At 38.4% G+C, this 13,446-nt stretch overlaps 1 protein-coding gene across 2 annotated transcripts in view; it reads left to right on the forward strand.

Moving 5' to 3' along the window:
- The window catches only part of LOC149548443 (ethanolamine-phosphate cytidylyltransferase-like), a 153,533-nt gene that overhangs the window by 100,900 nt on the left and 39,187 nt on the right, over positions 1 to 13,446 (forward strand). For both annotated transcript variants that reach the window (XR_016354028.1, XM_089792512.1), the window contains exons 3-4: positions 5,307 to 5,488; positions 5,965 to 6,036. Coding sequence is in view for 1 of the 2 variants with exons in the window: in XM_089792512.1 (XP_089648638.1) it covers positions 5,307 to 5,488; positions 5,965 to 6,036 (254 nt within the window). In the remaining variant the exon portion in view is untranslated. The remainder of the gene's footprint in view (positions 1 to 5,306; positions 5,489 to 5,964; positions 6,037 to 13,446) is intronic.

A 13,446-nucleotide genomic window follows, 5' to 3' on the forward strand; every position in this document is an offset into this window, starting at 1 on the left:
AAAATGATGTTGCAAATGCCCTTCAAAGTGCAGCTTGCATTTCTCCTAGTGATTCGTGTGTTTGAAAATGCCTTCCCAAGAGAAAATTGGGTTTTGAACCTTGCATTGCATGTGCATATAATGATGCAATAACTTGTTGTAAATGATTTTCTTTTCAAGTTCCTTGGCAAATCAGGGTTTGGAGGCCCTATTGCATGCAGTGTTTTATCTTGAAATGATATAAAAACCCCTTTTCATAAAGCGTTTTGCCTTTAGAAGACCAAAGTCGGGCTTTACAAGTCCAAACACATTTTTTAAATGTGCATACATATGCATGTAAGCCAAAATCGGGCTTTGCAAGATGCAATGCATGGGACATTTTTTCCTCTCAAGCCAAAATCGTGTTTTACAAGTCCAAACACATTATTTAAAATATGAATTCCAAATAATCAAGTGCAAACTAAAATTGGGTTTCGTTGATGTCATTGTATGTAATGGAAATGCCTGAGCAAGTTGCACTTAAAATGTGTTCTGAAATGCCATTATTATGGGCGTTTTTAGCTCTTTAGACCAAAATCAGGTTTCTAGAGGCCCATTACATATTTAAAATATGATATGTAAATGCATAAAAACACCCCTTTAGACCAAAAATGGGTTTCTGGAGATGCAATGCATGTTTAAAATGACTTGAATTTACATATAAATGTAACCCTTTGACAAATCGTGGTTTAGAAGTGCCATTACATGTAATGCAAATGCATGCTAAGACTTAATCAAGGCTTACAAGATGCATTATATGTTTAAAATTGCAAGTAAAACCATCAAAGTAGTTTTGTTGAGAAACTAGTGGTTTGCAAGCCAAAATTATGGTTTGGAGAAGCAATTACATGTATTTCATTAAAAAATAACATGTAATGACTTGCATCACTTAAGTTTTCTATTTAACACATGTAATTGATTCACTGAAGTGAATCTCACTTTAAACTTGAAAGGGTCAATTACATATTTACTATGTAACCCAAAGACTTGTCCCCAACCAAAAACACCAAGTTTTGGAGATTGGGATGTCCTAGGGACAGGGGGACGGGTATGGGATGTCCTCCCCATGTCCCCGAAATTGAAAAAATTGCAGGAGGCATCTTGTAAACAATGGGAAAAAATGGGGGATGACTAGTCGTCTTTGGTACAATCAGGGACATCAAAGACATCACCCAATTGTACTAGGGACAAACGTTTGTCCCCAACGTTAAAGCACCGAAAAAAATTAAAAAAATGTTGAAACCAAAGTAACGAGAATTGGAATCGTATCGGAATCGGCACGGCCGAATCGAATCGTGAATCGGGGGTGAATCGCCGGTTAATCAGCAATGAATCGGCAAATTTGAAAAACCCTTTAAATGTAGAGATTTTAACAATTTAAGACTTATTTCATGCACCCTTTATTGAATATAACTTAAACACACTATAACATCATCAAATAAAAGTTAAAACTTAATATACATAAACATGAAACATAAAATCCATCACATACGTAACTATGTTATCATTATGTACTAAAATGTAAATTGTAGGCTAGCTGAAGTAAATAAAAATCAAATGATCATAATGATTCAAATCATAGAATGTATGTAAGATGAAATCATAAAGATCTATAAGACATCAAATCATAAATGTATGTATAAATCTAAGATGAAGATCCATGGAAATTTGAAATGTATGTCTATCAGTGATTCAGTATCACTATCAATATCTATACAGTGTAAACAAAATATAAAAACAAGGCTCCAGCTCAAGCCTCTTCTTCTCTCTCACTTTCCCTCTCTTCTACTCATGCTTAACAAATAGAAGGCCCTTTAGGGTTATAACAAAGAGAAAAGGTCAAAAAGAAAGTTAAAAAACCAAGTTATTTTTTTTAAATTTACAACTCCATACTTTTCTGGCCATAGGCGATTTCTTGCCGATTTTTTCATCCGATTCATGCGATTTTTTTGATGAATCGCCGATACTGGCAATTCATTCGATTCATCCAAAAAAATCGGGTGTGGCGATTCCCGACTCCAAAAAAATCGCCCACCTTGAATCTTATCGCTGAATCGCCAATTCACGCGATTCTCGTTACTATGGTTGAAACCTTATTTTATTGACATGATTGAATTTCTAAAGGGGTTTTGGTGGAAGTTATTGATAGGTAATCTGCTCAGTTGTTATTAACAAATATAAACCATGCATAGTTAAAACGAACTTTAAAATTGAGAGCTAATACATCAAAAATAGAACTGAAATATATTTATGGCATTATAAAGTTGAACTTGAACGTGATGATGAAATTTAATGGCAGCTCTCTAGCTTTTGGGCATATTTAGATTTTCAGATTTCTATGATATTGTTCACTCTTAAACTTTTCTTTTTCACATATTGATATGCACAATTGCACATTGACAATTGAAACTGTTTTATGAACGCATAATAGACTAGAGTTAAATTTTAATACATATTCTATTATTTAGTACTCAATCGGTTATTATTTTGTAGATGGCACTTGAGTGGTGCATGTTAAGGTTGTATAATTTTTAAATGCTATACTTTGTGCTTAGTTTCATACGAATGACATGTATATTTGCAAATTTCAAGTGTATATTTTAAAATTTTCCTATATTTGTATAGCCATCCCTATTTGTCGTCCCCAATATTGGCAAATTTTTTTACGGTCCCGTAAACCCATCTTGCTGACCCCTGCCGTCCCCATTCTAGGAACTAAAGGGAACATGGCATATTTACACTAACATATTTATGTGTAAATATGTTCATTTAGTGAGATTTCACTTAAATGCTTTATGTAAAAACATTTAAGTAAATCTCAACATCAAATTGGACTACAAAGTGCATAAAGTCACTTAAGTGATAAATTAAAAAGCAACTAAACATCAAATTACAACATAACATAGTGACGTTAAAGATTAATCATTGAAGTGATAAAGTAACTTAGAAACATAACATAAAGTGATTTTAAGTTATATTTTTCGAAAAGTGCAACTCAACATTAAAATATAAGGTCTGCAACTCAACATTAAAATATAAGGTCAACAATTTAAATATGGAATGGACGTTGTAAACCCCACTTTTTGGGCACTTAATCCTTAATATCTTTTGACTAACAACTTTGTTTAAGCCCCAAGATATCTCGAATCAAAGGTATGAGCAAAAGCAAGAGATTGAAGGAAACAAAAAGGAAAAAAACAAACAAAACAAACACTTAAAAACGCAAAAGGGACTTTGAAGGTCTAAAAAATCAAATATAGGCTAACAAACTAAAAAAATGGAAAAAACTTGATGAGAACCTTCAGTAAAATATTTCATTACGTGGATTGGTGACAATCGTTTGATCATTTTTTCCGAATCAAATAACGAGTTATCTCAAAGAAATGCAAAACTTAATTGGAAAAGTTTTGTGCAAAAGCAAAATAGAGTTCATGAGGAAAAAATGGTAAAACCCAATAGATAATGTTTAAGGAAAAATTATTAAAGCCAAAACAAAATATTTTATAATGAAAAAATATTAAACCCACAAATTATTTTTCATAGCCCAGAGAATGATTTTTTAAGGAAAAAATATTAAAACCTTTAGAATATTTTGTAAGGAATTTTTTTCAAAAACCAAACAGATAATTTTATGGGGATAAATTATAAGCCCATTTGAGAACCGTAGCCGATGTCACCATAGAGCCATTGTAGGTACAAAGAACTCATCACAAAGAGAAGCAAGATCATCGCAGGGATAGAGGCAATAATCCCTAGTTGCAAGAGGGTTGTGCACAAGGTGAAAAAAAATGATGTGAGCCTTGTTGTTGCTCATAAAGAAATGAAGGCACCGAAGTCTTTTCTAGATGTGGGCAAAAAAGAAAACAAAGGTAAATCCTATCGAGCAGAGATCCCATCAAAAGGAGCCTTAGACATGTTGAAACAAGGTCAAAAAGGGGTTGCGTGGGTTTAAAGAGGTTACATGGGCCAAACAGCTAGCTAGGAGTGGCTTCTGGCCAGCTTCTGCCTACCTCCACTCTTGCCTCTGCCTCCAGTTGCTTCCTCCTCTGCCTTTGTGGTCAGGAGGCCCACATTGGTATCCAAGTATAAACAAACATAAGTAATTTGAAATCCACTTTATAGGGTTCCAAATATGAATTTTTTATTAATTTTGGAAAAAAAGGTTGGGCATTTTTGTTCCACTTGTGGTTTGGATAAGTTCCTTCTGGTCTAGCCCGGGCTTGAACTGGGTTTGGCTGGATTGAATTGGCTGCCTTGGGCACTGATCTTTTCTAGGTCCACAGGTGGACTGGCGCTAGACCCAGTCCAGGTTTGAACAAGACCAGGGTCAGGGTCCTGCAGGGCCGGGCCTGACTTCATAGCTAAAACACAGAGGTGGACGGTGCAAAATGAGATGCCAAGAGTAACACCACTCTGATTTTAGAGATTTTAACTGTTACCAAATCTAGGATATCGTGTGCCAATAAAGCTGAGGGTCATGGAATTAAGGCAGCCATACAGAAAGGCTGTCACAGAGAATATTTTGCAGATGTCACACAAAGCAGTTATGATTTGAATCAATTTGGTTTTTATGGTGCCCGCTTTGATAGGGACAGTTGAGCTGCTTTGATAGGGACAGTTGAGCCAATCAGCAGATCTGCATCATACACATACTAGGTGATTTCACTAGGGTCTTCAAAATCCCTCTTTTGGGTTCTTGGTCTAGAATTCAATAAATGAGTAAAATAACCTTTAGATCATGCAATTTCAGAAGGATTATGCCATTCAGATTTTATGTCAAGTAGAATCAACTGGTGTGTTGTGGATCTGTTGTCATATAGTTGGTTTCTATATTATCCAGCTTTTATACCCACTCACTGACTCTATTTCTAGGGATTTTTCTCTTGGAATCTCGATGACCAGGTGCAAGATGGGTTCCATTTTACTTACATGCAAACTTTCCTTCAATTGGATGTTCTGTATAAAACTATGGGGATAGATGTAAGTTGCGAGTACCATAATACATTTCTTATATTTATATAGATTCTCTTTCTATATTTCAGGTTGGGAATTAGGTTTCATGTAATCCAGATTTTACATGGCCAGTCTCATAAGTTGACAGATAGATTTATAATTCTGAAGATTGATAAGTTTTTCTTGCTGACCTTTTATGGCAAACAGTTTCCAGTTTATAATACCTATCTATCTATCTATATATATATATATGTAGAGAGAGAGAGAGAGAGAGAGAGAGAGAGAGAGAGTCATTTATATCAATGCTTATTTCCTATTGCTATTTTGCTGTACAGGTCGAATGCTGCTTTGTGTCAGAGACAGGCCCAACAGTGACAGTCATAATCACGCTTCTTTACAACGACAGTTTAGTCATGGGCACAGCCAGAAGACTGAGAGTGGCGCTTCTTCAAATGGAACTCGAATATCCCATTTTCTCCCTACATCTCGTCGTATTGTTCAGTTTTCCAATGGGAAGGTATATGATTATGAATTTTATTACTAGTTGTCTTTAGCTATCTCAGTTAACATACCTTGGTTCTTGTAGGAATATTAGACTCCCTGTCATCAAATATGCTCTCATGCATGCTACAATCTGACATGAAGCTGAATATTCATTGACGCTGCATTTATTTGATATATCCTATATTCTGCCTTTCTTGCTTGTCTGATATGCTAATCCCCTGCAAAGAACATTTTTTTTCTTGAGAACTTATTTATAGTATGTAGTTGATGATTCAATGCATTATTTGTTTCTTTAATTGAGTGAACCCTCTTCTGCATCAATCGTTTGTATGGTTATAGATCCACATGCTATTTATTATTGTTATTATAATAAAAGTCACTTAGTGTTTGAAGCATGAAGTGAATTACCAGATTGAGCTCCCAGGGTACATCATTGGCCTTTGATTTTCTGTTTTTATGCCTGAAATCTAGTATTGTTCGACTCTGCAGGGTCCTGGACCAGATGCACGCATTATTTACATTGATGGTGCTTTTGATCTTTTTCATGCTGGACATGTGGAGGTATTGCAGATACATTGCTTAGTGCATATGGCCTACTTTTTCATTTTGTGAAGTTCCAATCTGAATAATGCTAATATTACTTTATATCAAATGTGAGCAGTAAATACTCCATTTCAATTATAAATCAATATTCTGCATTGAGAGAAATAATTGACAGCCTTGATCATTATGAAATGATGAGGAAAAGAAACACAGAAGAAAGCAAAAGTTGAATGGTTTTTTTTTTACAAGGAAAAGACAGCTCTGGTTGACAATGAGTTGACTGCCAATAGGAAGGTTCAGAACCCATTATTGATGTGAACAAGGTTAGTCGTTGAATGCAGAGTGCTGGTTAGTGATGAAACACATCTTTGCTGAGACAAACCTGAAGTGCCAGCACAGAACTAGAGAGAACAGGGTAGCTTGTAAGAGGTAGGAGAATTGGATAATTAAGCAACATTTTGAGCCTGATAAGGCTATCTATCAGGCTCTAATTCAATAAAGAGCTAATTCAGTCTCAGGTATTGTCTGACATCGTACGAGATTGCAGATATTTTTACCAAAACTTTCACTGAGAACAAGTTCCTTTACTTGCAAACTTCTCTGGTGGACAAGTGTCCACTTTGGCGGTGTGGAGGGGGGGTGCATGGCTTCTTAGTCCTCTCTCTTTTTTGGGGGCTGTTCTCTTTCTATTTTTGGGAGGATTTGTATTTATCTTGTGGGGACTTCTTTGTACATGGTACACGGTGTGGTCTCATTTGTTGGGACCCATTATCTTTTCACCCACCTATGATACACAAAAGGGGAGGTGTAGGTGTTTGTTTGTATTTCCTACTGGTCATATATTCTCCTATTCCTAGGTTTTTTACACTTTTATTTGACTAGTAAAAGGCCATAGCCAGAAGATCATTTTGTTAATATGTTCAAAATAATACAATACAAACTCTAATTAGTGCGGACACTGGTAGGAAAGAACGAAGTAAAAAAACTTCCGGTCTGGCCCAAGATTTATGCAGTTGGGATCCTCAAATTACAAATATACAACACCTGCCCTGGATTAGCCATAAGAGAAGATGAGGATAAAAGGGTCCTCAGTTATATGTCCAGATTTTACTTTTATTTTACAATAATGAAAAGAAGTAATAAAACGAATTTAACAACTCCTCAGCCTATTGGTTCTTTATGGCTAAGTGTTATAATGAGAACACTTAGTACCCGTCTAATTCCAAAAGATTTTCTGATACGAAAATATCTGGCCTTTTTTTGGCCATGCCACATTAAACAATCCTGACCATGTTTTCTTCAAGTATACCCTCCCTTGTGCCTAATGCCAAATAAATTGCTATTTCTGTTATACCAAATGTTAGTAGAAGAGAATATCTTGCATCACAAGATATTAGTATCTTCCACACAAATTAAAAGCAGCCTTTGTAGAAATCCATTCTAATAACTCCCTACAATTTAGATTTTGGTTACATCTTTAATTTAGGTTGCTTAGCATTAACAAAGTGAGTAAGTAGGTGCAAGGTAGTCACCTCCCTTAACAAGAAAATGAGTTACTGCCCTTATTTTTTGAAAATTTATTTCCAATTTATTTTCTCTCTCTTTCTCTTAGTTGATGATTCTCCCTTTTGTTTATCGTACAGGTTAAAATGATACTTATCACATGTAGTACAGTAAGATATAACATAGAACAGATACTTTATTCATATACGCAATATGCACTTCACTGCTTACAATATTATTAAGATAATTACAATCATGTACCAAAGTCCCTTCCGGACGGTGTACATATACTTTCCCAAAGGGGTGACTCCATGGTCACACGCCTGTTCAAATACTATTCTACCCGTCAGCTACAATATAGAATTTGCCAACAACATCATCCCCCCCAAAATGTAAAGTCATCTTTGGACGACAATACAACAAAACTCAAAATAAACAACTAATTACATCAATTTTTGTTATTAAGAAGAGGAATGCATCCCTGGAGTAGTAGCCGTCCGTGTCCTAAACTTGTTCAACTTACCTCCATCTGAAGCTCCAAAGCTGATTGCATCATCCTAGCAATCTCGCCCAACTCTATCTCCTCATCTGCTACTCGCTCCTCTACTGCTAACTGTTCCTTCTCCGCTGCCAATTTTGTAGTTGACTCTGTTTGGCTAACAAGGCTGCCCTCTCCGCGGCTAGCTTGGCAGCTGACTCTTCTTGAGCCCTCTTCGAATTGGTCTCCAAAACACGTTGCATCTATAGCCTTTGTTAACACAATACTGTCTCCTTAGCCAAGCTGACCCTGATAGCCACCCGTGTTGACTTCTCTGCTTCCAACTTTTGGGTACATTGAGCCAAATGTCACTCTTATTGCCTCAAACTGGATGGTCAGCTCCTCCGAGCTCTCTATGCATCCACCAAGATAGCCTCACATCCAACACCTACTCCGAGTGCCTTAAAGCGTAGCACCCCCCTTGAAAGGCTTGCTCCAGTGCTCTCTAACATACAGACACTATGCCTACAGCAGCTCTAAGTCTCATCAACTGGTCACACTTCCCACGACTGATAACTGAATTGACCGAGGGTCTAGGGGGCAACGCCCCTGCCGCCAAGACCAAATGAGCACCCTCAAACCCACACAAACGTCCATGGAACACAATTTTTTTGATTTTCTTCCAATCCCATACTCTTTCTGCTAACCGCTTATGTTTTATTACCTTTTCATGTCTTCCCCTTCCCTTTGGTACCATACGTTTTCCATTCTCAACTGTTTTTATTTGTTGTCGTTTTTTTTTTTTAATAAATCCTCCTGTCACCCTTCTTTTGTGTCACCTTGTCTCCATACGGTATCCACTTCTTTGCAATCTCTCTGCCTTTATTGTACAGTGTATGACACTCCATACTCCTGATAGCGTACGATGTTTTCAGTGCTTTCTCCTAGAGCCCTATGGTTTTTTTCTATCTCCTTTAACCTTCTGACTGGCCATACGGTGCTCTTCCTAGGTCGTACGGTGAAGCTTATGTGATCTCTTGATAGCCCCGTAAAAGGTCGTATGGTGCTCCTCCTAGGCCACATGGTGAAGCTTATGTGATCTCCTGATGGCCCCATACAAGGTTGTACGGTCCATTATACAAATCTTATGTTTTTCTTGTCCATATAGCCGTACAGTCTACTTTTCATGTGTTTCGATAGAGTTTTGTATGGTATTTCCTTCATGTCTGTATGGTGAGTGCCTCCCACGTCATCTTGTCCTCTGCTCTATTTGAAGGCCATACAGTGTCTACTTCCTTCAGTCAACCTTCTTGATCATACGGTGCATTTCAAACAATTGGGTGATTGTACGACTTTCATATGGTATCTACAACATTCCTATCTCCTAGCAATGGCTGTACGGTGATGTCTCTGCTTTTTGTATGCTTCTTCATTACCGTACGGTTCTTTTCTTTTGCTCTTTGGCTGCTGTACTTTTCTTAGGCCGTACGGTCACCTCAACTGGCCGTGCGATAGATTTTGGTAGCTCCTTCCAAGGCTGTACGGTCCACTAAATTGGCTGTATAGTATCTCCTGTCTATCTCCTATCAACCAAAAGGTAGCTCCTGACTCTAGATGTCATAACCGTACGGTGCTCCCTAGATAGTTGTATGACACTCCATATTTTCCTTCTATCTACGTGATCGTACGGTACGACAGCCTTGCAACTTCCTGTCTATGACCTTATGGTGATTCAAGTTGATTCCATTGTGCATTGGTATACTGTCGTACGACTCTCTCTCCCTCTTTTGTAGACCATACAAGATGAATCATATGCACTTTCCTCTTTGTTTATTGCTTACCATACGGCTGAATTAATGTTTCCTCGCTTTCCCTGTCTTTCTAGGCCATACGATACTGTAATATAAGGCTCCCAATGACTGTACAATGCCTCCTATCATATTCTTACTTATGCCTACTATGAAAATTTTCAATCCTTTATTATTATTTACACTTATTTTACATATATACACCAATATTTATTATTTTTAGAATGTCTCAGTTGCTCGTCCATGGAGGTGCATTATTTTTTTCATGATAGACTTCCAGCTTCGACCCATTCACTGCATCGGCTACTTCCTTCCCGTCAAGCGTCTATAATTTTATTGCTCTGTTATCGCCCACTTTGCAGATTTTATATGGCCCTACCCACTTCACTTTGAACTTTCTTGGTATAATCTCGTTCTGCCCATTATACTTCAAAACTAGTTGTTCTAGTTGAAATTTATTCAATTTTAGATGCTTATCATCCCATACTTTATGCTTATTTTGAGTAACCTTCGTGGCCCATTGTGCCTGCAGTTGTTGCTCATGCAATTTATTCAAGTTATACAATCTTTCTCTCAGGCTTTCCATATCTCCTAGCTTATTTTCAATCGCAATTCTCAAACTTGGTACCATGAATTCCGTCGGCTGCCATTCCTTTCCGTCAACAACTGTATTCTTGATTCTAGAACCTTCACTCCATACTGCTGAAGTTTTTATTAAGCCCTTCCCCTTTGTTTCCTGTGCAAACCGTACGATGTGTTTTCCTTGCTGCCGACACCTTTCTACTAAATCCGTGGTGCGGCATAACCTTTTCATTCCGCGCAGTTCGTTCACCGTTTATCGTACGGTGGAATCTTTCCTTTTTCTTGGTTCATACAGTATGTTCTTCCTCTTGTATTGGCCATACGGTATGTTCTTTCCTTCAGCTTCAATCGTAACCGCCTTTCCTTCCTTCGCTTCTCTGTATTCCTTTGGACATTCATTTTCCTCTCCTTTATTACCTTCATTGACCCTTAACATATTTCAGCTCTGAAAGAGCTCGTAGTCCTCCATCTGCCAATGGAGTAGGCCGTTCACCGAGTCTAGGTTGTCATCATTCAACCCTCCTAAGCTCAGTACTCCTTTGTTCAGTTCCATTCTCATCTTTCCTTTATCGTCACCTTCACCTTCACCTTTGGAATTTGACAACGCTACCTCCTCACCTACCATCTGTGTGTGTAGGTCAATTATAAATCTTCAGCCTCCATGTTCCATGGATAGGGTATTTCATTTCCAGTCATGTTTTACTTTTGCTTGCATCAACCAACCCCATCCAAGGATAGCATCATACCCTTTTCTTTTTAGTAGAATGACCACAAAATCTAATAAAAATGGTTGTGTTCTAATAATTACCGGTTGTGCCATCAAGGTTCCCAATTGTTTGATTCTGTGTTGATCCGCTGTGAGTAACTGGAATGTAGGTGGCCACAATGTAGGTTGTCCCAACTTTTTCCATATATCCTCTGGTAACACGTTCACACCTGACCCTCCGTCTACAATTGTGTTTATAAGTATTGTTCCCAGGATACCCATCTCAACTACTGTCAAATGCCTTCCCATTGTGAGTGCCAGTAGCATTGGGTCTGTTGCAGTCGCTCCGCTGCCCTCCTTTCCTGTTTCCTCCATTACTTTCGGAAGTGGTGTCATATTCAAAATCGCCGTCCATAACTAAGGCATCGTAAGAAGGTCATTTAATTTTATAGGAACTTCTATCTGCATTACATGCCTTATCATGTTTCTTCTGCCAGGTTCCTCTTCGAGGTGTCGGCAGTGTCTTTTGCTTGCAACTTTCCTATTTCCATTTGTTTCTCCAACTGTGTTCGTGCTTGTTGCAACCTCTTCTTTTCTTCCTCTGCATCAGGGTACTTTGCCTTCGTAGCTTGCTCACATGTAATGGCTAGTGTTTCCTCATCACATGTTTTGATGCTTAATAAATTCACCCCTTGTTTCGGGCATTTTGAATCTTTGTGGTCTCTCGGACCATACCATCTACGTAATAGCTGTGGCATCTCCTTCGTGGTACAATCTTTGGCGAAGTGCCCCTAGAGGCTGCACGCACGACATTGTATCATCGGTTGACCACTCGCATCGTATTGTATCCGACTTCGGCCTCCATTGTTATTATTGTTATTATTATTACCACCCCTTCCACGCTGGTTATTGTTGCGATATACTCCTGAGGTTGCATTGTTGTTCATGTTTGTTCTGGCAGATAGTTCCTGCATCAGTAACACTTGTTGGTGTCCTTTTGACTTCATATAAAACGGGCATTCTTTTATGGAATGTCCTACAACCTGGTAGATATCACAGAACTGTGTTTTTGGGCATGAGCCCTTTGTGTGGCCTTCCTCGTTATAGTTCGTACACCACAATTCCCCCTCAACCGAGTCAGGATTCTTTTTCAGGTTTTTAAATTCCTTCATCATTCGTAACATATCCTTCTGCAACACTCAAACTTTCTTGCTTTTTTTTTGTTCACTCTCTAGATCCATCACCCTATTATATGCATTTGCGTACGATGCTGGAGGTACAATCTTCATTTTCTTCTTTAGAGCTAGCTATAGCCCTTCAACGAACCATCGTTTCTTTAATTAGTTAGCCGGTGGGTACTCCATCTTTTCCACCAACTCATTTAGCCTTCTTGCATAGACACAGATTGTTTCGTTCTTTCCTTGCTTTGTGTTGTATATTTTTGCTACAATCTCGTTATCGTCCCTTAGCAGTCAGAACTCTGCTATTAACTCCTTCCTAACTTCTACCTATGTAGTTAGCTTCTGAGCATCTGCGTCTACAAACCAATCAATTGCTATGTCCCATAGGGTCGCTGAAAATTGCTGGACCCAATCATCCTCATCCGTTACACCATTTGCTATCCATATTGTTTCACATGTCTTGCAGTGTCTAATCGGATATTCTGTCTCGTCACCATTAAACTTCGACAATTTCTCCTTTGGTCTTGCTATTGCTACTCTCATTTGATTCTGTGGTACTTGCTGTGTACCCGCGCTGTTCTGAGCACCTGTGTTGTTGTGAGCACTCGTGTTGCTTCGAACAACTGTCCTACTTCCAACAACCGCGTTACCTGGTGAGAAAAGATCTTCCTCAAGTGAACTTGTTCGATTCTCTGCCTGTATCCATTCGTTGGGTGTATCGGGAATGAAGAGGTCACTCCATGCTCGTGCTCCTTTGGCACTTCGAGCCGTGTGAGTTACTTCCCTTCTGTTCAGATTCTCTACCCTCGGCTTATACAAGTTGAGGAACTCCTCCCTTGTCTCTTCCACCAAATTCAATCGTTGTCGAGTCTCTTCTAGCAATTCCTCGACTCTCCTCGGTCTACTAGGTGAATGCACTCCCGCCGTTTGTGCTCCTTCACTCCCTCGGTGTCTGTCGGCAATCTACTGAAGCTTCTGTCTGTGCTCCGCCTATTGTGCGAAAATTAAAACTTCCCGTGCTGTGCATATTTCATTCTTATCTTTTATCTTGTTTCTATCCTTATTGAGCAAACTAGGCATTAATCTTCATAACACTTTCTTCGTTCCAGGTTCGACTGACAACGGCGCCAAATGTTTACCGTATAGGGTAAAAGGATACTTATCGCATGT

Source organism: Cupressus sempervirens, chromosome 7 (genome assembly GCF_028749045.1).
Source record: "Cupressus sempervirens isolate cs-2001-9-10 chromosome 7, ASM2874904v1, whole genome shotgun sequence".
NCBI lineage: Eukaryota > Viridiplantae > Streptophyta > Pinopsida > Cupressales > Cupressaceae > Cupressus > Cupressus sempervirens.